Source organism: Hydra vulgaris, chromosome 09 (genome assembly GCF_038396675.1).
Source record: "Hydra vulgaris chromosome 09, alternate assembly HydraT2T_AEP".
Lineage (NCBI taxonomy): Eukaryota > Metazoa > Cnidaria > Hydrozoa > Anthoathecata > Hydridae > Hydra > Hydra vulgaris.
In genome coordinates, this window is record NC_088928.1 from 29,991,423 (window position 1) to 30,017,367 (window position 25,945).

The 25,945-nt window shown below is 27.1% G+C and overlaps 1 protein-coding gene across 3 annotated transcripts in view; it reads right to left on the minus strand.

Moving 5' to 3' along the window:
• LOC101238969 (uncharacterized) overlaps window positions 1-25,945 on the minus strand; it is a 91,075-nt gene that overhangs the window by 64,599 nt on the left and 531 nt on the right. The window contains exons 2-9 of one of the 3 annotated variants that reach the window (XM_065805275.1): window positions 22,495-22,548; window positions 21,977-22,225; window positions 18,872-18,899; window positions 17,477-17,609; window positions 5,293-5,339; window positions 5,003-5,168; window positions 4,161-4,586; window positions 1,137-1,217 (exon numbers count right to left, since the gene is read on the minus strand). In XM_065805275.1, the coding sequence (XP_065661347.1) occupies window positions 1,137-1,217; window positions 4,161-4,163 (84 nt within the window). In that variant the 5' untranslated portion in view covers window positions 4,164-4,586; window positions 5,003-5,168; window positions 5,293-5,339; ... (2 more) ...; window positions 21,977-22,225; window positions 22,495-22,548. Of the gene's footprint in view, window positions 1-1,136; window positions 1,218-4,160; window positions 4,587-5,002; window positions 5,169-5,292; window positions 5,340-12,147; window positions 12,428-17,476; window positions 17,610-18,871; window positions 18,900-21,976; window positions 22,226-22,494; window positions 22,549-25,945 lie in introns of those variants that run through there. The other 2 variants (XM_065805274.1, XM_065805273.1) reach the window with 2 other exon arrangements.

Below are 25,945 nucleotides of genomic sequence, written 5' to 3' on the forward strand. Positions count from 1 at the left end.
ACTTTTTATTTCACAACTATTGAAAAAACTAACAAATAAATTAATAGATAAAATCTAAAAAAAATAAATTTTAAAATATCAATAATTTCTTGAAGCAAAAGTTGCACAATAAACATGCTGTCATGACATCATGCTTTACAAATTATAGAAAACAAACATGCTTGAAAAGGAATTACCAAGTTAATTAAATTTGTGTTATTTTACAGACTAGATGCGCCAAATATAAAACAATTAGGTTTCTTTTTCTTGGAAAATTTTTATTAAGTTTAATCAAAAAAAGTTTAAACCTTTTTTTAAACATGTTTAATATAAGTGAAATATGTTGGAGGTTCCTTTTATCAATTCTAAAAAATGTGCATTTCTTTTATTAAATTAAGAAAAAAATATCTTTTCTGTTTTCCAAAAAAAAAAAAATGATTTTTGTATACCTTTTGTATTATTTTATTTTTAAATTACTGAGTGTTAAAATAGCAGTGTTAAGTCTGAACATGTTTTCTATGTAACATTTTAATATTTTTTGATCAATCTAACTGTCAACTTATAACTTTAGTAACTTAAAGGTCGTTTAGGTAAAGAAAATAAAATAATAGATAATGCATAAAGTTGTTAAAATCCTAACAGAAAGCTTCCAAAGCTGCAACACCCAAAAAATATGTTCAAACCTAGACAAAGACTTTGCTGATTTTCTTTAAGATAATAGCAAAATGCAGTTACATCAGACCCAGAATGAGTAAACATATCTAGTTATTTCACAATCAAGTGCCCTGAAGCAAAGGGATTTTATAACTGAGTTAACTTCTCTTTTAAAAACCTTAAAAAAACTTCTTAAAAGACAGAAGCATATAAGTTGTACATGTTACTTATGTATCTTATTGATCATATAAGTTTGTAGATGTTACTTATGTATCTTACTGACCATATAAGTTTGTACATGTTATTTATGTATCTTAGTAACAATATCAACATAATAAATAAGTTTTAAAGATCTTTCAAAGAAAATCATAATACATTAGGACTATTTAAACTTATTTTATTTAATTAAACTTTTATTTGACAAAATGTAAAACTAGATGCCAGTATTTATTATAAATACTAATTTAATATTGTGTCAATTAAAAATTAAAAATTCAACCTACCTGAACTTGTTTACTATTATGTAGAAAGCCATTTCGATGTATAACATTTCTTATATACTGCTGTTTTTCAAAATGCTTTTTCTAAATGATAAATATATTGTTATGTTAGAATAATTGGCTAAAAATTTAGATGAAGAATGAGAAAAATCATGAAGAACTGACTTAAAAAGCTGTTAAAAATTTTCATGTTTTGTACAATTATGATATATAAAAAAATTTTCATGTTTTGTAGAATTATGATATATAAAAAAATTTTCATGTTTTGTACAATTATGATATATAAACAAATTTTCATGTAAAACTTCTAAAAATTAGGATTAGGAAGAACAATTTCCAAAATCTCAATAATTTCCAAAATGTCAAGAAAACATGGGTTTAAGCTGATTTCACAGCTGGTTTAACAGCTGGTTTAAAAAAACCTATGCACACTTTTGTTAAAAGAGTCTAACATTTTTAAATTTTTAAAAAGGACTTATAATTATATAATATAGCATGACTTTGTTTAGTTAAATATTAATTTTATTAATTTATATATAATTTTATAATATTTAAATATTATTTTATAAGAAAAACATAATGGTTTCAGCATGAAGTTACCTATCCTTTTCTTAAAGATTTAAAGTTGTCTCGTTAATGGTTTTAAATTGGTTTTGTTAATTATAACTGTCACCATCATTATCACCATCATTACCATTTTCTTACTTCAGAATGTTTTAATCTTTTACTTCAAAATGTTTCAAAAATTTTTGAACAACAAACAAAAAAAAAACTTCTAACTGTTTGTTTTTTTAAAACATAATAAGGGAAGACATGCAGTGTGTCCTAAATCTTAACTGTATATAATTGCAGTATGTTAAAGAAGTATTTTAAGCATAATAAATTGTATCTAAGAATAGCATAAAGTTATATGAGTCTGGTCATGTTTCTTATATGTTTCCTAATTTTTGTTATAATTAAGCTCTGTGCTTTTTTTTTTATAATACTTTTTAAATATTTTTAAATGCATTTACTATGACTGCTTGTAAGTTAGTATTGGGTTTTTTATGAGTTATTTTATGATTAAGTTGGGTTGTTTATGAGTTAGGATTAAATTGGGTTGTTTATGAGTTAGGATTAAATTACAAGTTAACAGAAAACAAAGAAAAGAGTTAAAGAGCATAAAATGACTTAAAAAACTGTAAACTGTATTAGTCAGTAAAGTATGTGAGTCAGTAAACTGTATGAGTCAGTAAACTGTATGAGTTAGTAAAGTATGAAGCGGAGAGATGGGAATGAAGATGGGAAAGAGCTCTAATGCACCTATGTTCAAGGGGAAAACTAAAAAAAGTTTTTGGACCATGAAGGAACAGTTATAACAAAAAAAATGCACTGAATGACAATTCAGTGCATTTTTTTTGTTATAACTGTAAATAATTCAGTAAATAATGAATCATGCAAGATTGTGTTGTAGCAGGTGAATCAAAAGATGATAGAGCAGTACCCATGATTTTGTAAAATAAAAAAAGAGAGACAAACTAATATCAAGGGGACAGAGCTCACATTTAGTAGCTATCATTTACTGTGCATTTTCGGACTTTGTCTAAAAGAAGGCCAAATTTGAAAGAGCCAATAACAACAGCACTCCATATAAGGAAAAATAAGATGCTTATAGAGGTAATGGGAGTAAGAAAATGGCAAGCAGGATAAATAGAAACAAACTTAGCAGATGCTAACATTGAAATGAATATGTTATTCGTAAGCAGTCAGGAGTAAAATATAATTTGAGATATACATAAATTACATAAATTAAAGGTCTCGGTAAATATGTTGCCATTCACCAAAATATCAACAGTACCACAATAATGTTAGCAGTAAATAAATGAGTAAATAAATGAAAAATCAATTATCTGAGTTTAAAGATATGATATAAAAACCCAATATTGACAGAACAGAATCAATGTTGACAGAGCAGAAGGTTGATATGCCTGATATTTCAAAAAAAAATGTTTGAATGCTGAAAACTTAAAACAAAGTTTATGTTTTGTACCAATTTAAAGTAAAATTAAATTATATAATCAATCAAAAATAATGTTGACAGTGCTGATGTTTGAAGGTGTAATGGTGTTAATAGCCAGATAAATATTCTGATGACACCAAGTGGTAATTTGTTTATTGTGAAATTTAATAACTGCTTCAGAAATTAAAAAAATATAACATTAAAAAAATGCAAAAAAAAACTTTTTAAAAGAGAAAGCTCTGCATGCTTTATTAATTTAAATCAACAAAAAATGTCAAACAACTTCAAAAACAAATGCCATACAACTTCATAAACAAATATCAAACAACTTCATAAACAAATGTCAAACAACTTCAGAAACAAATGTCAAACAACTTCAGAAACAAATGTCAAACAACTTCAGAAACAAATGTCAAACAACTTCAGAAACAAATGTCAAACAACTTCAGAACAAATGTCAAACAACTTCAGAAACAAATGTCAAACAACTTCAAAAACAAATGTCAAACAACTTCAGAAACAAATGTCAAACAACTTCAGAAACAAATGTCAAACAACTTCAGAAACAAATGTCAAACAACTTCAGAACAAATGTCAAACAACTTCAGAAACAAATGTCAAACAACTTCAAAAACAAATGTCAAACAACTTCAGAAACAAATGTCAAACAACTTCAGAAACAAATGTCAAACAACTTTATAGGTCATTAAATGGTACATAAAAAACTACAACTAAAACTTTTATTACTAATTATTATAATTTTAAACATTTTATAATCTAACTAAAATTTAACCTTTAAAACCATAAAAACCCAAAAAAATGGAGAAGCACAAAAACTACAAAAGTAAGAAGTGAAAAAAAATTTTCACTATAATGAAAATACTTAAATGATCAAAATACTGAACAATCCCACACACTACCATACCATAACATTATTATTCACACCACACTCACACTTCACACTATAACATTCACACCACACAAAAATTATAACATTTTATGTTATTTTATAAATTGGTTTTAATTACCATTGAAGCAACACTGTAATCAGATTTTACAGGTCGTAATTTAGAAATTACAGCATTTGGTTTTCTATTGATCAAATGTCCATTTAAGTCATACTTTGCTGTAATGGTTTTTTTTTTTGAATTTAATTGGGAATTAAAAGCATTAACAAAAGAATAACTTGAAGTAGATCGCTCATTAAACAAATCTTTTTGGTTTGTTAATTGATAAATCGATTGGAATTGTTTTCTTGGTCTCTCAGAAAAACTATGTTCATCTTTTTTTTCATTTAGTTCATATTGCTTAATTGGTATCACTCGACTATCTGTAAAATTACTGTCAGCCCAGAGTGATTTTTTTTCAAAATTGAGATGTGTTTCAGAGTTGCTGCTTTCTTGAACATTTGCCTTGTGATTTGATTGTCGAGATCCGGTTGAACTTTTGATCCACTAAAAAATAAAGATACAAAAGTATTTATTGACAAATTGTCGCATGAGAATTATAGGGTTCTATCTGCATTTTTTTATGTTAAAAGAATCTAACAATTAAAGTTTTAATTAAAAAATTAATAATAAAAATAAACAACTTTGAAAATATTATGAATAATAATATATTTTTAATAATGAAACCATAATAACATAAACGACTTGTAATTTATAACTATAAAGAATAATAGCATTAAAACATATTAAAATTAAATATCGAAAGTTAAGTTCTCACAATATAAAAAAATGCAGATAGAACCCTATAATTCTCATGCGACGAAATGCTAAATTTATAGGTATTATACAAAAATTACAAAACTTATAGTTGAAATTAAAATAAATGAAAGAATGGTTAGAAAAGAAAGGTTATAGTAATGTACCCTTTGCTTTAGTGGAGGTACATCAAAATCATCAGTCAAATCATATTTTGCAGTGTGTGGCCTTTTGCTAATGACATTATTATTTGTTAAATAAACTGTTTGAGTTGTAGAATTCAGTTTAGCAGATTGAACATCACGAACTTTTTTTGAAGGGTTTCCATAAATACTAAAATTTAAGTGACAATAGTCTCAAAATTAAATGTATAATAATGAAAAGCAGATAAATTAAAAACAAACAATAACACAATCGTTTTAAAAGCATACACCATAATAAAATTAAAATATCTTACTTATTTAAATTCGGTCTCAATACATGATCTCCTCGCAATGCTCTTAACTAAAAATAACATAAATCTTTAAACTAACAATAGCTGACTATATCTTTAACCTACCTTCTGTTTTTTATTACAGCAGAATAACATTTACCCTACTGTTTTTTATGACAGCAGAATAACATTTACCCAACAAAGTATTAAGATTGGCTAGAACTTCATCATCTCAACCATAAGATACTTTCTCTTGAACTTAATTCACAATCTTTAAAAATTTATTAATTCTATTATGTAAAATATAAAGATTATTTCAGATTGTTGCATTAAAACAAAATGATCATTTGTACAATGATGTCTTAGAAGTAAGAAAACCTGTTACCACAAAAAAAATGTTTTTTTTTGTGCAAAAAATTTGTGCTGTATACTATATGCATTTATTACTAAAAATCATTTTAATTTGTAAAACAATATATTGAATATACATGATTAAATAAAAACACAGTAAAAAACATATTCTAGTCCTTCTTATGGGCTCCTCAAAATTTTAGAGGCCTTGAGGCCTTTTGATGTGTTTGAAATTGAGTAAATTACCTAAGAAAAATTTTTTATAACATTTGCTTTAAACCATGCCTTGACAATATTTTTCTGATAAAAAGTTGCCTCCTCATGTATGAAAATATTTAATTCTTTAATTCAAAACCAATCAAACACATTTTTTAACAAAAAGTACAACCTATCTGGAATTGAAGCATAAAGTTAGTAGCTGGTCAATACTAAATTTGTTTTAAACTCCAAACTTGCTCTTTGTCCAATTAAATTGCTACACTTCAACAGCCCATTCTCTATATTCTTTGCAAGAATTGAAGCAATTAAAATAATTTTTTGGCCCGGCTTTTATACAGCATGGTACAATTAAAAATTTAATTCCTTAGCATCAGTGTCAAACTGTCAAGATGCTTGCATTTACACTAGGAAGCAGTTAAGTAAAAACTTAAAGAAGGTTTCCTATTGGTTGATAACTATGCAAAAGCAACATGATCGCAAGCATTTTTTGCATGTGAAAATCTAGTTTGTTGAAAAAATACGTTTTTGAAATATTTTGCACTTTTCAGTAATTTTCTATTATAATTGAGAGGATCTTTTTGCCTAAAACTATTTATAAATATTTGTTTGGTATATACTACCATATTTATGAAAGATTTGTTTGGTTTATACTAAGGGAATGCAGTAGTGATAAAAGTCGGGAGTGACAAGAGCATTGGTGTTAAGTCTACTAATGCGTGTTATGTCTACTATTATTTATCGGTATTACTAATGGTAGTGTAAGTTTTAACTCTTGTTAAGATTTGGTAGTAAACAATAGTTGGTATTGTTCGGGAGTATAAAAAAAAGTTTCACAGCTTTGTTCTATTATTTATTTTATTTCAAATTGAATACATCAATGGAAACAATATAAAAATATGTTTAACTTAATTAAAATTAATCGATTTCAAGGTCTGGATTCCATAAATCAATTTCAGACTCTGGAATATTTTCTTCAATTTTCCATTATTTAATTGTTACTCTTGAGATATTTTCTTTAATGTAAACAAGCTTTTCCATTGTTTCTGACTTTAGAAGAGTTCTTTTGCTACTGACAATAATTCCAGCTTGTGAAAATACACCCTCAGATGAAGTAGATGAAGCAGGAATGCATAAAACCTTTTTTGCTACATTGGAGAGTAATGGTAACTATGGTGAATGAACCCTCCACCACTCTAGAATATCATAGCTTATTTGTGGGAACCCCAATCTTTTATAAGCATCTAATTCTGCATCAAAAGGGTTTGTATTGATGTGCCCAAGAACCCAGACTGTGGACTGTCATGATTCATCATCTCAAAAAGGAGCTTTTCTGCTGGGGTAAATTCTTGGTCTGGAGATGGTGCTAGAGTTTGTTTTGAATTGAGTGTTAAGTCGTCACCTATTGCACTTATTTTCAATTGTTTAATTGTCTGACACTCTTTTCCAAATCTTGACAATAAATGACCTTTAAATTTTGGGTCTAAAAAATGCGACAATGAATTGTTGGTAATATTAGAACCACAGTCAGGGAACCTTTTGTTGAGATTTGCAAGAATTTTAAAAGCAAAATCAGCTGTTGTTTTATCATTAGCCAAAATAAAGTTCTGAATTTTTTCTTGGATATCATATAGGCCAGGAATTATGAGATGTCCTGTGGGTCATTTCTCTGCAGAAATACACTCTGAGAAACCACTGATCACTTTTAAAATTGGAACAATTTTGTCAATGACTTCAAATTGTTCTTGAATCGGGATGATTGCCCTCAAAATGTCAACAGTTTTTAAATTACTAGCAGAAATAATGTCAAAGCCTTGTTTAAGGTGCAAAGTTGATTTCATGCACATTATACCACTGTTCCATCTGGTTTTACATGGAGTAATGATTCTATTAAAATTGATTTTATTTGGTTGTACATTTTGGCAAGCATTGATAATTCTCTGCTGACTTGCAACTGACTTGTGTGTTCTTGTTGCCAATAATCTACAGTCCTTGAATACATCTTTAACTATCTTAACCGCTTTAAAGTTTTCGATAACCACTAAATGGAGTAGATGTGCTGCACATGGTATGTTGCTGCTAATTGAAGTTGATTTTTTCATTCCTAAAATAAAATAAAAATGAATTTGACATTATTAAATAATTTTAGTTCTTATAATTCAACATTTGACATTTTTTTAATGACATTACATTTTTTATGAATAATTTTTTCTAATATTCTCAGGTCAAGCAAGAATCCAAATTTTTCATTGAGATCATTGGGCATGGTTATGTACCAATACCACCTTGGGGAGAAAGTGCGGAGAGTTTAATCAGAGTTTGCATGCAGTCATCATATGGATTAAATCAACAAACACTGTTTGACAAACAGTAAAGAAAACTTAGACTTAAAATAAGACTTGACATTTTATATACATTTTCACTTGTGGCTTTATAAAAACTTTTTGAATGCTCAGTAAAGCAGCAGTTTATTACTTTCTTTGTGGCAGTAAAACCCCATCTAAAACTTAAAAAATTCAGGTAAAAATGCAGAAAATTCGTTGGCGAAGGGGAGCTCATCGCCGCAACATTTTTTTAGATGAAGTAATGTGGAAACATAGATAATATATATATATATAAACATATATAATATGTATATATATATAAACAGTAGTAAACATTATTTATTCGCAAAACAGCCTGACTAACTTTCCAGATTGATAATAAAAAAAAAACACTGTAGTTAATAAACTTTTTTTTTAATTATTTGTGCATAATGTTTTGAAATATTCGATTTAAAATAAATTGAATGAGTTTATTTTAAGAAAAATATTTTGCACGCTTTTCAGTAAAATATCTAAGTAATCAAAGATTTAAATTTTAAATTGCATTAAACTTTAAGCAAAATTTTGGACGCTTTTAAGTAAAGTAAATAAGCGCACTGCAAAAAAAGTATTTGAAAAAAGATTTTACCTAAAAGTATGTTGGCTCCACTGTCGGTTACGGCTGTCATTTCACAGTCAATATTAAAAGGTATTTCTGATAAAATAGCATCAGTTTTAGAAGCTATATTGTCCCCAATATGCCTCTCTGGAAATGCATTGCAGCCAAGCAGAAAGAACTTTAATTCAAAGTTTGAATTAATGTAGTACAAAGTTAAGGCTGCATATGAATCATTGCTTCGACTTGACCATAGATCATAGGCTAAGCCAACTGAAACAACATTTGATAAATCGTTTTTTAATATGCTTATCACTGATTCTTAAATATTAAAATGCAATATTGGAAGTTTGTTTCAAGAAAAAGTTGTGGGAGACTTTATGTTTATTTCAGGTCGCAGAAATGACATGAGTCCTTTGAAAGCATCTGTTGCAACATGTGCAAATGATAGATTACCCATACAAAGATATTTTGTCATTTCTAAATCAGCCAAAAGTTGTCTCTGGTCATTGGCATTATACTTTGTTACCACTTTGCAATATGTTGATATATCCATCTTTATTTTCTTAACACCTTGAATGGAAACAACCTGTGAGTCATACTCTGATGACACTTGTAAAGATTCCTTCGCCAAATTCTCACTGGTAGTTTATGCAACTCTTTTTCTTTGTGACAGCCTTTAAGATGATATTTTAGCCCTGTTGTGCAACTTTGTTTTGTGCTTATGTGAGCTGGGCACAACTTACATTGAGCAATGTTGTTGCCATGATCGTCTTTTATGAAATATTACCAAAAAGGACTTGCTCGAGGCATTTGTTTCACTCTTTATAAATCTTGTTTTGCTGATTATTACTTCACTTAATAAAGTTAAAAACAATACTGAGACTGTAAAAATATTTGTATCTTGTTATAACAATCATCAAATTTATTAATATTAATTATTCAAAACTTCCTTTTAATACAGTACAATCTCTCTAATTCGAGTCTCCTTAATTCGAAAACCTCCATAATTTGATTAAATGCTAAGTCACCGTGAAATGTGTTTAAGAAAAATCAACTTTCTATAGTTCGAAAATCTGTCTAATTTGAATTTTTATTTTTCCCTATAAAATTCGAATTAGAGAGATTCTACTGTATAACGTTTAAAAAAATTTTTAATAATTATCTTTAATAAAATGGGAAATTAATGCTTATTAAACTTTTTAATATGACGGTAGTAGAATGAAATACGGAAGTATACCTCGGTAGTGACGGTAGTTAAAATTTTTTTTCTGGAAAGTATAGTATTGTAAACAAAAAAATATTGCTTGAACTTACGGTATTGTCGGTGGTCAAAACACAGTATTTAATGAGGGTTCGAGAGTTAGGTAGCACTACCACCTATAACTATTTGAATGGTCATACTTTTTGATATAAGATGTCAAAGTTTAACTAACTATTGGGAGAGAAACTGGAAACAAAATCTGAATTATATATTATCTTCCTATTTATTAATTTTACATAAAAATTAAGATAAAGTCCCATTAGATTAGTTTATAATTTACTTCCCTATAAATCACATATAACAACAATAACCACCATATATGTTCTTGGCATTCTACTTAGTGATTTTTCCAATTTGTCAAAGTCAGTTTTATGCTATTCACTAATAAGTTTTTTCCACATCTTTTGCATCATGATCTATTAATTTTAGACATTACTCTTAATTCATCACATTAAAATCCAATGGGAGAGATCTGGTGATTAGGGAGGCTAAATCATTCTTTTCAATATTTGATCATTCTCAAACTCAGTCAAATAACTTATTCAATGTTGTGAGGAATATGTTTTGGATTTAAACATTAGGTTATTTTCTTTAAAAAAATAAATAGCTTCCTATTAACCCAACTTTCCAAAGGTATAACATGACTGTTTAAAAGTGTCCAAGTGAACTGCTTTTGTCATTATTCTCTCTATTATTACAATGTCACCTGTGGCATTCCAACCAAAACAGCCCCACACCTTAACACTATACCCATTACATTTCACAATCAATAATACACACTGTTTTATTATACATTCAATGATTTTTTTAAAGACAATCTTCTGTTGAAACCAAAGATTTAAAACTTGACACGCCAGTCCAATGTTTACATTCATTTGATGGTCCATTTTTTATGTAGTTTTGCCCAATTGAGCATTTTTATTATTTTTATGATCTTTATCAAAGTTTTAAAATGCTTGCTATTATTATTTTCTATGAAATTATTAAATTTAAATGTTTTAATCAAAATACTTTATAAATAAAACATGAATAGTTAAAATAAATACAAAATAAGTCAATATATGTACATACAACCACATCTATGGTTTAATAAGTCAATATATGTACATACAACCACATCTATGGTTTAATAAGTCAATATATGTACATACAACCACATCTATGGTTTAATAAGTCAATATATGTACATACAACCACATCTATGGTTTAATAAGTCAATATATGTACATACAACCACATCTATGGTTTAATAAGTCAATATATGTACATACAACCACATCTATGGTTTAATAAGTCAATATATGTACATACAACCACATCTATGGTTTAATAAGTCAATATATGTACATACAACCACATCTATGGTTTAATAAGTCAATGAATTTAAACTCACAGCACCTATCCCTAAATAATCAACCCAGTAAAACAAAAACTAAAGTAAACACTAAAAAATATAATATAAAACAATTTAAAACAACTTTCTATTTAATAATTTAATAAAAAGTTGTTGTTATTTTGTCTGCCCCAAGCATGAGCGCAACAAGTTGATAAAATATTTTTCATATTATTTTTAACTAAATTTTTATCAATAAATTTTAAATTTTATAAAAAAATCTCTTAGCATTTAAAAATTATAGCTTTGTAGCATTTATCACCCCCCTCAAAATAAGGAAGGTTCAAACTTTATATGGTCATAATTTTTAAATGCTAAGAGAGTTTTGTATGAATATTAAAATTTATTGATGAATATAAATTTAGTAAGGAATAATTAAAAAAGTTATTTTATCAACATATTGCCCTAAAGTTTGGGAAAGGTGCAAAAAATATTTAGGCGTTTTTTTTTCTTAGGCTTTTTTTTTTTGGCAAAAATATAAGAAATTTTATTGTACCCAGCTCAAATTATTGCAATTTTTTTGCAAAGTATCTTTTTTGACACAAGTGCAAACATAAATTTTTTGATTAGACTTTTTACATGCTAATATATATTAAATATAAAATAAAAAGTTAAAAAAAAAAAATTCATTAAAGAAACTTACTTTATAAAAAAATGCAATAAATTATTTTTAATAATAATTATTAAATGCATTTTATAGGATTTAAATTAAAATTAGCTCATTGAAAAAACTTACTCTATACAAATGTAATAAATAATCATGTTCTTTCCACCTTTTGTCTAGCAATATACTACTTGGAACTAAAGGTGCATACTTTGTACGCATGGAAGACATACCAGTTATGTTTAAAATTCAAGATCTTTTTCTCATTTAAAACAAAATTAAAACAAGTGTATTAAATCATTTAATACACAATAAACAAAAATTCTTTTAGTAAAAATGTTTTATCTCATAGATAATATCAACTATTCCATATGACATTTGCATAGACATCTTTATTTACTTTTTATAAATTACCTTAGAAACTTAAGATTTAAAATACATCAATAATTAAACAAATATGAATTCATCAATTCATTTATTCATCAATTCATTTGAGGCTCATACAGTTAAATCATTGAATGCTTTTATATATTTCACACTTTTTCAACAGTTTTTTTTTTACTATTTTAATTTTACAAATTTTGTTTTTGTTTTTAAAATATTTTAATGAACTTTTTTAAATATTTTAAATATTTTACATTTTTTATTTTTTAAATATTTTACTGAACATTTTTTTATTGCAAAAACCAAATTTTATAAATTAATTAAGACACCTTAAAAAAAGCTAAAAATATAAATAGAAATGAACTTGTATAGTATATATTTGTAATATATTTTTATATCATAAAAGATTTTATATCTAGTAAAATATTTGTAAAAAAAAACAAAAAATGTTTTCTAGTTACTTACGCAACAAAATGAAATACATTTATATGTTTTGATACAGTAGGAGTAGATACATAGTTTGATACAGTTGATGGAGCAAAAAAATTAAAAAAAAAAGAATAATATTTAAAAGAAAAAAAAATTAACATTTTGCAATCTCTATTTTGCAATTTTTTAAAAAAATTTTTGTGACAATATTATTGTCACACAATTAGTTTACAATTAGTACAAACTTATTGCACCATCTTTTTGGTCTTCATCATTGAGAATAGAATTTAATCAAACAATTTTAAAAAAATTAATTGTTCATTAAGACTCATTTAATAAACTTGTTTTTTTAACTTTGATTTTTTTAATATATTTACATTATGTAAACCAGTATATGTAAAAAAATTATATTATTACATTGTTTTAAGGATTTTGATGTAAAACCAAGTAGAAGCATACACATTTACAATTATGTAGTACATAATCAACTATTGCCACATCAGGATCAACATTGAAAATGTATAACCACAATATTCTGTTGGCTTGTGTCAACCATCTTGCATTGTGCAATGGCCCAGAAGAATGATGCTGGAGCAATGGAGAAATATATCCAGAAGAAATGGCATGACACATTTCATATAGATAACATTGACCTTCACTTAATTCTGCTACTAATCACTGAGGAATTAATTTCAAGATTTCCTGAATAGGAAGAAAATTAACAATTGGTTTTTTAGTCAAATCCTCAAGTAACTGTTTTACTATCCGACCACAAAGATTTGTTGGTCCACTACTTGAACCATCTGTTTTAGAAAATATATGTCAAAAAAGGCAGTTCATTTTAATGCAATAAGCAAATTAAACACTGTAAGAGTCATTCAATAAAAAATTCAATTCGTTTAATTACCCCACTGATTCTACCAGTGTTCATAGGAGTTCCATAACATAATATTGCTTTTATTGTTTCTGTGCTACTGTTTTCAATAACACATGAAATATTTTCTTCAGCAATGCTGACAGCTTTCCCATTTCCCGGAGTTACATGGTCAATGTATCGACCTAGCAGTTAACTAACAAAAACATAGTGCTCTTCTTTGACAGAATGATTATTGATTTAAGTTTTATCGATTCTTCCATCAAATCCAATTACTTCAAAACCATTTTGTTCTCTTTGTAGAGCTTTAACTTTTGTTTCAACTAATTTGAATCTTTCCTTTCTTTGATCCAGAGTGTTTGATTCATTTAACAAATCCATGTCCTGCAATGCTGCATTAACTATTGCTGCTGTTGCATGACTGCTAACTCTGTAGCGATATGAAGTCTATGATAGCATAATCTATTTTGTTTCATAGTCATTTTATCACTGGAAAGGAATTCTTCTTCTGAGCTACTGCTATTACTTTCAAAAGAAGTTTCTTCAAAAAGGGTTTCAATATTAACATTGGAAGTTGTCCCAATCATTTCTTGTTCAGCATGCTCTTTTAACTTTTGTTTCCTTTCATAAGTTCTTTTCTTTTTCGCTGAAACAATTTTATCAATAAATTCTAATTGGTTCATTCTCTTCTTCTGCCAAATAAAATCTTTGCATTCTAAAACAGGTAAATTTATGTTGCATTTATAATCTTTGCGGTCTATCATAGCATGTCCATGTGCAAATGTCAAACATTTCATCAAAGGTTTCTTTATCTTTTTGGAATTGGAATGTCACTTTTTCTTCTGTTAACAAGAGTTCTGTTCAGAAGTTGAGCCGTTTCTAGGAGGCAATGAACCTTAAGACAGATTCCTTCGTGATTTATGGTCAGAAATGAAAATTTGTCCCATAATTAGGGATGTACCAGAATTCCTTTCTGGCCGGAATTTGTGATTTTTAGGTCAATCTGGATCCAGTCAGAATTACAATATTTCAGGCCGAAATGCCATAATTTAATTTTTACATTTTTTTTTAAGATTTGTGACAGACTGTGTAAATTAAATCAAAAAATTATTGTAAACCTAGATAAAAAATACAAATTTTTTAACAAACACAATGAAATTTTAGGTAAAGCTACAGTTAAGCGGTCTAAAATAATTTATTTTTTTGCTTGTTGCATTCTCGTCAGTGGAGGCTTTTTAAACATTAGGAATTTTAATTGAAATAATAAAAGAAAAAAGATTGCTGTTCCATGCCGAACCCTTAGTCAAGTTCTTTGTTGCAGCACTTCTTTGTAGCAGCAAGCTACAAGATAGTCAATGTAGCAACACTCCTTTGTAGCAGCAGGCTATAAGATAATCAATGTAGCAGCACTCCCTTTTGCAGCAGGATATAAGATAGTCGATGTATGCACAATAGTAATAATAATTCTTTATGTTTATATAAAAAAGTTACCACTTTAAGCAAGTCTACACAAGAAAGCTCAACAAGCGAAAAAATAAAATTATTTTAGACCACTTAACTTAAGCTTTGCCTAACTTTATTTGCAGTAATCACTTTTGTAAAGATTTCTAAAAGTTAAGGAATATTGTGGTGCAAAAAGAGTTGCCATCCAGTTTTTAGCAACGAACAAGCTCTTTTTTCATCAAAAATGTTACCTGCCTCTGAGAATAGTCTCATTTTTAATGTTTCTTAACTTTTAAATAGTTAAAAAGTATAGGATGCCTAATACAGTAAACATTTCAATTTTAACCTAAATGTAAAAATATGAAACAAAGAAATAATTTTAAATATAAATATTATGCAGGTTAAAACTTTCAATAAATAAAATTATAAGAAACAAATAAAAACAACATATTAGATTTAAATGAAACAAGAATCATATACATATATTATAGGCTATAAATATATTATGCAGCCACGATGTTGAGGTTCAGACTTTTACAATCAATCTTGAAGGTAAAAAATTACATAACAAAAATTCTCATTCAAGCCGGAATTCCATTTGAAATTTTTTTAAAAATTCCGACAATTCCAGTTCCAGCCGGATGTCAAAATTTTCAATCTGGTACACCTCTACCCATATTCGACATAAATCTTCTGAAATTTATTTAACACAACACTGCCAGTGCCTCTCTCGGTGCTCCATTAACGTTCTCCTCTTGTCGCAAAAACATATAGTGATGGAATACACTGGTTTAGTTGGAGTCATTGATTCATTAAATCTTGCTATAGTTAGCTAATTCTTGACCTTTTTTTTTGTTTCTCTTCTAAAGACTTGGATCTGCTTTCCTTTTCTTTACTGACTTTTTCTCAAGAAACTCATCTCATTTTATTTGAATTTATGCTTTATAATAAATTAGTGAAACAGAAAACTATTTTTTTGTTTCACTTATTTATGATATAAAATAAGACTAAGAACACAAAACATAAAGTTAATTTATAAAGTTAATACCTATTTAGGTCAAGCCATGCAGTACAGTACAATAATATAATACTGTGAACACAAGACATAAAGTTAAACATAAAGTTAATTCCTATTTAAATTAAGTTATACAGTACAGTCAGAGACAATTTTAATAGTGAGGTGTGTCCAACATGTCTAATTTTATCATAAGTAGTTGAAAACTATTCTTGAAACATCAAAGCCATTATTAACTTAATTTTCAATTTTTGTAGCTTATCCCTTTTATCATGACCCGATTCAATTTGTGATGAAAATTAAATTATATTAAAACTTTTATTTTTTAATGCCAATATCATTTTGAATAAACGCTTTTGGTTTGATGAATCCTAGTTTAATTTAAAAAACCTGATTGTGCACAAAGAGAGGCAAAGCTTTTTATTTAACTTGCATGAGAGTTAAACATGGTGGTAAAGTGTAATGTTATAGGGTTGTATGGCATGGAATGACGTTAATTAACTAGAATTAAATATTATTGAAACTATGAGGGCTAATTTGTATAAAAATATATTAAATAGAAATTTAAGAATAATTAAAAGAAAAGAAACATGTCCGATGTTTCCTTTCTGTTAATTTTGTCAAAACCAGACAAAAGATCTAAAAAAAAAAGTAAAACATTAATAAACAAAAACTAATAGTAGATATTATAACTAAGTATGGTACATAGAATTATTACTGGAAAAACAAATGATTACTGAATCCTTCATTGTTTTTTCAAAGAATCATTTTCACTGTGTTATACTGCTATATTAATCACATATCTAATTTCTCATCAGAATAAGATAAATTATTCATTAAAGTGTAGAGTGATTTACCTCATAATCATACCAACATAATCTGCAATGTTAAGATAAGTTTTTACGTTTCTATTTAAATTTTATTATTTTACAACATATAGTGATATTTTCTACACCAAACAATTGCAGCTGGTAAAAATATTATTAAGTTAATAGAAACTAGTTGTAATTATTAACCATGTTTATTAGTATGACCCCAGCTTTATGACACCATATTTATTAGTATGATGCCAGCTTTATGACACCATGTTTATTAGCATGATACCAGCTTTATGACACCATATTTATTAGTGTGACATTAGCTTTAATAACCAAGCAACAGTAAAATATGAGATTTCTGGATTTTTTTGTTTACAACTATTTCTATTTTAGTTGCAGTTAACCTCTAATATAAAAGTCATTCTTAAAACTCAGTTAAAAAAAATGCTACTGACACTTGTGTCATAACTTTTTATTACAAATAACAAAACTATATACCTAGCAAGTTTTATGTTTTTGAAGCTTCAGGTATTGAATAAAGTTTTTGAAAGTTTCAATTGCCTTCATCTGTAACTTTTTATAAAATGTTTTGCATATTGCAAAGCTTCTTTTTTCAGATTCCGTGTTACCACTATATTTATAAATAATTATTTGAGGTAAAGTTTTATCTTACCTGGATTTTTCAAAAATAATAAATCAAGAATACATTCACTAATATATTTACTGAATAACAAAAGATAGAAGTAAAAATAAGAAGTAAAAACAAATTAAGCAAAAAATCACCCTATGGACATTTATAAATTTATTTCTTTTATAATTTTTCATTTAATTTTAAGGTTTTTCTAAATGATTCATAATTCATAAGATTTTGAATATTTAATGAAACACAGACATTCAAAGTCATAATCTTCTACTTCTAATAAAAATATTAACAACAACTTACCAGATCTGCGTTTTATTAAAAGTTTAAAATCTAATTTTGAACCATCTGAAGAATGCTAATAGTGGAGGAAATTGGTGACAAATTTATTTGTTTTTGTGCTAGTTGGGGTAAAAGCATGAAACTTGGCCTACACATTGATAATACTGAAATATTATCAAAATAAAGGCCAGTTTTTTTTTTTTTTTTAAACATCTTCGCTTCCAACAAGGCTTCCACTAATTAAAGTTGGAAGTTACTGTAAGAGAAAAAATGAAGATTGTAGAGCAAGATAACGATTGACGGACAATTTAAAAGATTGCAAATTATACGAATCAGGAAAGCAAGATGAAGGAAGCGAATTCCAAAGAACTGATGTTCGAGGAAAAAAACTAGAAGTATAAGCGTTTTTGGAGCACTTAGGAACAGTCACAGAAAAAGGATGACACTTAATTGAATGACGAGTAACACGAGAATGAATTTTAGTAGATGGCACAAGAGATGCTAGCTCTTTAGAGCAGTGCCCATTATAGTATTTGTAGAAAAGAGAAAGAGAAGCAACATTACGACAATGTGATAATGGTTGAAGGTTGGCTGCAAGAGCAGGTCCAACTATGTTTACAATGCGTTTTTGCACCTTGTCTAAAAGAGAAAGGGCATCATTAGAAGATCCGCCCCAGATATGGCAACAGTATTCCATACAAGGCCGGATTTGAGATTTATAGAGATAGAGAATAGAATCCAGAGTAAGAAAGTGGCGAGCTCGATAAAGAGATGCAACCTTAGCAGATGCTAATTTTGCAACTGATTTGATATATGGTTTCCAAGGAAAGATTGGAAGTAAGAGTTAATCCTAGAAGATGAAGAGTAGGTGACTCATCGAGTACATCACCGTTCATAAATATAGGAAGATCTAAATTTTTTATCTAAAATTTTTAAAAATCTAAATAAAAATCTAAAGTTTTTCCACTTACAAAATGGCTCCACTTGTCTACATGGTAACTGGATCAGGTTCGATGCAACAAATTAAAAAAAAAAAACACTGACATTTATGCATCAATCAAAAGCTCATTAAAAATAAAACAAAAATTATTATACTATACATAAAAAATATTAAACACTCTATATATTAATTACAATATACTACAATATTATATTACATAAACAAAATATTAAACACTATTTGTTAAAAATAAATTGGTAACCAGCAGCTTAAAAAATTTAAAAATTAGTAAAAGTGTAGAACTTTTGTACCAAACTTTTGAAGCTTACATGTTCTTATCACACAAATAATTTATTTACTTAGACAAAATTTATGTTTTCAGGATATTACTAAGACATTCAAATTTAATATTAAATAAATAGTTAAAAAATACAATGTCATATATCAAAAGTTGCCCCCTGAAATTTTACATAAATAATAAAAACCTGTTATATTTAAAACTTTTGGTAATTTATGAACTTAATACACAAAATCAAGAAACATAAAAGTAATGCTTTTACACATTTACAAAGACCTCTACAGCCATATTGCATAAGGTCACTGCACATTATGGAAGCTTCCGGATTTGTCGTCCAAATAATAAATAATAAATTGTCGTCCAAATAAATTTATAATCCAATCATAATCCAACCCCACTCACATGGATTAGGCAATGATGGATTTTTACACAATGATTGCACCCAGCAATACAAAGGCTCGAATATAACTCTAGAGATAGACAGTTGCAACACGTCTTTGTAGGGGGAATGGCATCTGGTAAACATCCTTTTTTGGAAATAAGTCTTTTCTACATTCATTTACACTACTATAAGAACTTTTAGGGCCATATAGTAGCAAAACAAATCTTTTAATTAGATGGAAAATACTGATAATATCTTCCTTTGAGTGACAATTGAAAATTGATTGTATAATGTTAGTGAGATCTTCAAAATTTCTCTAAGTTTTTCAGGAAGGTTTTTCCTTATTCCAGCAAAAAATGAAACTTGATCGCAATCTGTCAATACGTAAAATAGAGGTAAGCATTGGAGGTTTGGATATTTTACAAGTTTGTACAGTGAAATGAAGCGATGGTTAATATATCATAATTCCAAACTACATAATTCTTCTGTAGCTAATGAAAAAGTTCTGAACCTAAAATTAGAAAAATGTATGTGTTTTTAATTAAAATTATTTTTATTTTTATGAAATGAAATTTTTTCTGACTGATAATATAAGAAAAAAGTTGTCAAACCTGAGAATCAATTTTTTATTCAAAGCAGTTTAAAACTCTATTACCCATTTGTGTTGATAATTCCATAACCCTGTTATAAGGTTTTGATATCCCAAGTTTATACCACAACATAAATCATTAAGTTTCTTTTTGCAAGTTTTTGTATGAATCATTTTGCTAACATAAATCATTATGGGAATTTCTCTAGATTTTAGTCTAGTTTGAATCTTGGTTTTTTGTTGGTTATGACAAACTGGTTTGACTACAGTGAATTATAAATTGAATAATTGGTAAAGTTGCTTGTTCTAAACTTTGACTACATTTATTAGTTATATTCCCTAGTAAAACTGTGTCAACAAATGAATTTAAAGATGAAGTAACAAATTCCTTTTGGAAATCTTGTAAAAATTAACTGCTGAATCACAACTTTGATTTGTGAGAATATTTTGATACAAGATATTATGATAGATTTGTCTTTTTGAAGTCTTTTCATAACAATTCTTCAAAATATTTGCAACATTTTCCTCAAAATAGAATATTCTTCATGATTTTCTACATGTGCCAACTATCCCTATTTTAGTTTTGTTGCATTTTTGATCCTTTCAGAAGTGTTTCCATTAAGTTCACTTTTTTTGTATCATATTTTGCTTTAATTCAACAAGAACCTGGGCATCAACTTGTTTGACAGAATTATTTTTTTTAAATCAAATGTTAAAACTTGATAAAGTGCACTATCAAAGCTTTTACAGAAAAACATTCTGAAATGGTTTTACAAGCTGTTCTTAAAGAAGCCCTTTTACTTGGTAGCTGATTCATTAAAAAAAATTATGCTTATGTACTCTAGTTGGTTTAGTAGTACAGGTTTTTCAGTCCTTTCTAACTTCATATCACTATATATAAATACACAACTTATGAAAATTTACATCATGCTGAAGAAAAATTATCCATTAAAAGATTTTTATCTACATTATCAAATAATATTGTAATTGATGAAAATTATTTTGTCCCACGTGGGTTTCATATGGTAAATCCCACATGGGATATAGGTGGCAAATCCTACATGGGTTATATATGACAAAATCTACATGAAATACACATATTTTTTTTCTTGCAATTAACCTGTATGGGGATTATTATTTTGTCCTACATGGTTTTTATATGGGAAAGAGCATACAGTTGGAAAATACCACATATTTTATTGATCTTAAATGCAACATATATTTTGATCGAAATGGTATAAAAAGTAGTCAATACCAGATAAATGTTTGAATGCTTTTAGTTAAAGTTAGATATTTTTTTAAATTTTTTATCCCATTTGGGATTTAATATATGTGTCATTTTTGATATTTCACATATGTGATGTTTCTCACCTATAGCCAAAGTAAGATTTACCATAAGTTAAAAGTAAAAATCGTCTTGACTTAATTAAAACTAAGGTTTTCAGAATTTTCTAGCATTCTTCAAACATTTTCTGAAAATAATAAAATAAATGTTAACAAATACGATTCTCTATAATAACTTAAGTTAAACTAAATTGAAAATAAATTTTATTTTTTATATAGATTAAAAAATTTAGATATAATCTTTTTAGATATAAGACTTTTAAAATTTCATGTTTAATTCTTAATAATCAAACCTTGAAAATTGTCAGTTAAGATTTACTAAATATACATAGCAACAAAGTTATATTAAGAAATGTTGGAGTGACAAATAACAAAGATTGTTAGAATATAACTTTTAAACTTTCTTCTTTTTACTTTATTCTGTTAATTATATTATTATTGTTAGATCTAAAAAAATTTGCTGACAACACAACTATATATTTCAGTCTTGACAAAAAATCATTTTAAAAAAAGATTTTCTTACACACAATTCCACATTCTACCTATATAAACCACTTATTGGCCCTTGTAAAACTGTAGTCAAAATTGGTCTGGTCTTTCTAATGATGCTTTTTCTCCTAGACAAGGTCCAAAAACGTAAACATTTGAGTCTTGTTTCATTGTCTTAAAAGTTAGAGCCTCTCTTTCATTGTTGTAAACATCTCTTTGTCAAATACTTCCATGGTTGCACTACGGATAAGCAAGCTATCAACTCTTGTTCCATCAACCAAAACTCAAATAATTTTAAAAAAAATTGTTTAAAAGTGTAAATTTAAATGTGATAAAAATTTATTGGTTAATTTACAGTTATGCAGCAACTATTTTATAGGTTCGATTAAATATAAGCTATAAAAATTAGAACAGAAATTATAGAAAAAAAATGACAACACCCTCACCAATTGGAAATCTCTATTCTATGTTTTCATTTTAAATGCAACTAATTTTCTTTAAATACTTGATAAATGAAGAGTATAAATCAAAATTAGGTTATAATTTTATTACCTTGTAACTGTATTGCTGGTAACTTGAAAAGAGCATAAAAGCGTTTATGAGATTCTGAATAAAAAAAAAGTGCCAAATTTAATGAAATCTGTTAAGTTATAAAAAAAAAACACATAAGAAAAAATAATTGAACTTACTTTACAATGATGGATTTTTTTTTGTCAAACACAGAATATTCTGAAGCCTATCTTCTAAAGCTATGCTTTTAAATTTTCATTGATAAAATGAAATGTATGTATAATTGATAAAAGTAGGGGTCAAGGCTTGCTTAATAAAAATGTACTCGACATTGTTATGCTTTTTTTTAAAAACTTTCGTAAAAAGACAATTGTAAATGTTAAAAAAATTAATTATTTAATTGAATAATCTAGTATTAGATCTCATATTTAGTAAATAAAATAAAATAAATCTAAATATATATCCAGTATAACATTATTGCATAAAGTAGGTAAGACTGGGGAGACTTCAGACAGTTTTTACTTTAATTGAGCTAATTTAATAACTATTGCATTTTTTCAAAGTAACATATTTTTTTGTCAAACTACAATAATTTAGTAATAATTTAATAATTTATATTTTAACATTTTAACTTTCTTTATATTTCTTGATTTTAAATGTTTAGAAACTATTTTAAAAATGCTAGTCAAGTGTCCGAAGTCACCCAGCATGTACCCCACAAAAATATGCATAGAGGAGATTATGGACATCAAATAAATAAAAACTTAATTTCAACAATGATAGTTTATTTTTCATTTATAAATTATTACAATTGGTATTCATCCAAATTGTTCTTAAAATATATCATGTCCTTAAAATGATACATCAAAACAATGGTGCATCAAAACTATCAGCATAGCTGTCATTAAATCCATTGTTATCAAGGTTATATGTACTCATTGTCATCAAGGTTATGTGTACTCAGGTTATCAAGGTTATATGTACTCAGGTCATCAAGGTTATATGTACTCAGGTTATAAGTATTATCGTTAAAAACTTGACTTTTCTTAAAGTTAGTTGTTACATCAACAGTTATTAAATCAATATTCTGATGTTTAATCTTTTTGATATGGTTGAAGAGTCTTGATTTGCTAACTCTGTGTTTAGCAGCATGCTCAAATTTTTTGTTTGGACTTCCCTTAACTTTTACAGCTTCCCTTACCTTTTCAGGTGAAAATGTACATTTGGTTTTTCTCTCATAGTTTCATTTGATTAGCTATGATAAAAATGATAATAAAACATAAAACTTGTTAAATATATTAAATTTTTTTGTTTATTCTAGTAACTACTCTTTAGTTTAGCATGTCCTTCATGCAGAACTAATCTACAAGGGAATTATGGTGTTGCAATTGTTAATGATTGTGCAAATAGAAACATACAAAACTCTGATAACTGTCCATAGGGAATTGTAATTTAGCAACCATGACAAAAGCACCTCATAACTTGACTTTATACAATGTCCAAAATGTCCATAGTCTCACCATAAAGGGTGTATTGAAAAAATCAAGGGAATCATTACAAACTCATTTATGGATCACAAATACTTCCATTCCCAAATGTCCACAGGTAACCATTTGTTCTTAAAAAAATTGTGCCAACACTGGCAGAGTTTATAACTAGGATCTGAATGATTCACTTGGAATTGAAAATTTTAAATCAAAGAACAAAAAAATTGTTTTTTCACTCTAAAATCTGTTTCTTAGCGGAAAACTGTCACCTAACTATTTTAAAGCTAAATGTGTATGTCTAGCAACAAATCAACCATAGACATCATTGTCCTAATGTTAACCTAATGTTAACCTAATGTTAACCTAATGTTAACATTAGGTTAACATTAGGACAATGATGTCAAACAGGGAGAATTTTAAGTAAAAATGTTAACAGGGAGAATTTTAAGTAAAAAGTAATATAAATATTACTTTTATACTTCATTACAATTAATTAAAAAAAAAAGCATTTTTTATGACTAAGTGTTCTTAAAGTTTCATATACAAAAGTATTTAATATAAAATATATTTTTTCTATATTGTAAAGATCAAATAAAAAAGTGATAAAATTTCTATAACTTTATCTTGAAAATCAATTATTTTGTAAATAGAAAGAATAGCTACAATAAAGTAATATCTTTAAAAAAAAGAGAGATTAATTTCTTTCTTTTTTTTCTCTTTCAAATTTGAACTGCCTTTTCTAAATTTTTAATTTTAAGATATTTTTCTTCACTCTTCCTTTTCAAACTGTTTCCTTGATTACTAGTGTCATATCATTTAATTCTTTTATGCTTCTTATATGGTATTATTGAACTCGTTTTCTAAATTGTTGCAAGAAATTTCCAACTGATAATTGCATTGATTTTTCTGAGCATTCTCTTTCTCTTGATCAAGGCTGATATCTTTGACATGCACCTTTTACAAATTTTATAAACTTATTTGTTAGTTTAATCATTGAAGGTATCATGTTGCTCTTTTACATGTGGTCTACTTTCATCTTTCTTTATATTATTGGTCTTTTTTTCAAATTAACTTTAAAATCTTATTAACATTAGGCCATCTCTCTACACTTGCTTAACCATGACTTATAACTAAAACTAATTTTAGAACAGATTTTAACTCTTTGGTATATGGATAGTGAATTTATGAAAAATGAAATCATCTAGTGCTCTCCTCCCAACTTAAAGATTTTACTAATTTAGGGTCTTGAGATAACACTGCCAACAGATCTGAGTATTGTGGCAAAACTTTCTATATAAAAGTCACATTAATAATCTTCAATGAGTCAAGAGTTGCTTCATCTTGCTTCATAGTTTGACTAGTCATATACAGGATATTGAACTTGAATCAAACATATTTGCATTTCTTACCACGCAATGATGTAATGGACTTTTTGAGTGACTTTCTCCAATATAACAATTATAATATTTGCAGCTTCTTAAACTTTTTTACACCTGCATATTTTACTTTATCTTTACCTAATAAATTCTTCAGATGAAAATCTAAAATAAATATCTTTAATCTTTAGATAAATAACTTTATCAATAACATAAAGCTCAAATAAGTCAACAACAGAATAGCATTTAAGGAGTTTTAACAGACAACTACATTAGGAATCTATTCAGTATCTCCAGGTCCTTGTTTAGAAAATGCAAATTCAGATCATCTGTTTGATATTTTTTAACACATGGCTGCAAAAGGTTTGTGATATAGTAGAGAAATAAAAGCTTTTTTACAATTAAAAAGCTCTTTAATGATGGCCTTTTAAAAGATTATAGGTTCAGCCAGAAATCAATTATCTGTAATTATCTGTTTAATTAAATGTAATTATCTAGTTTAATTAAACCAGCTTCTTCTCTTTCCAGCTGCATTTCCCTGAAAACCTTCTAGTTCATATTAAGACTATCGATTGAAAGTTGTACTTGCTTAGATAAATCCAAACCATATAAACCATTATTTATTCTCTT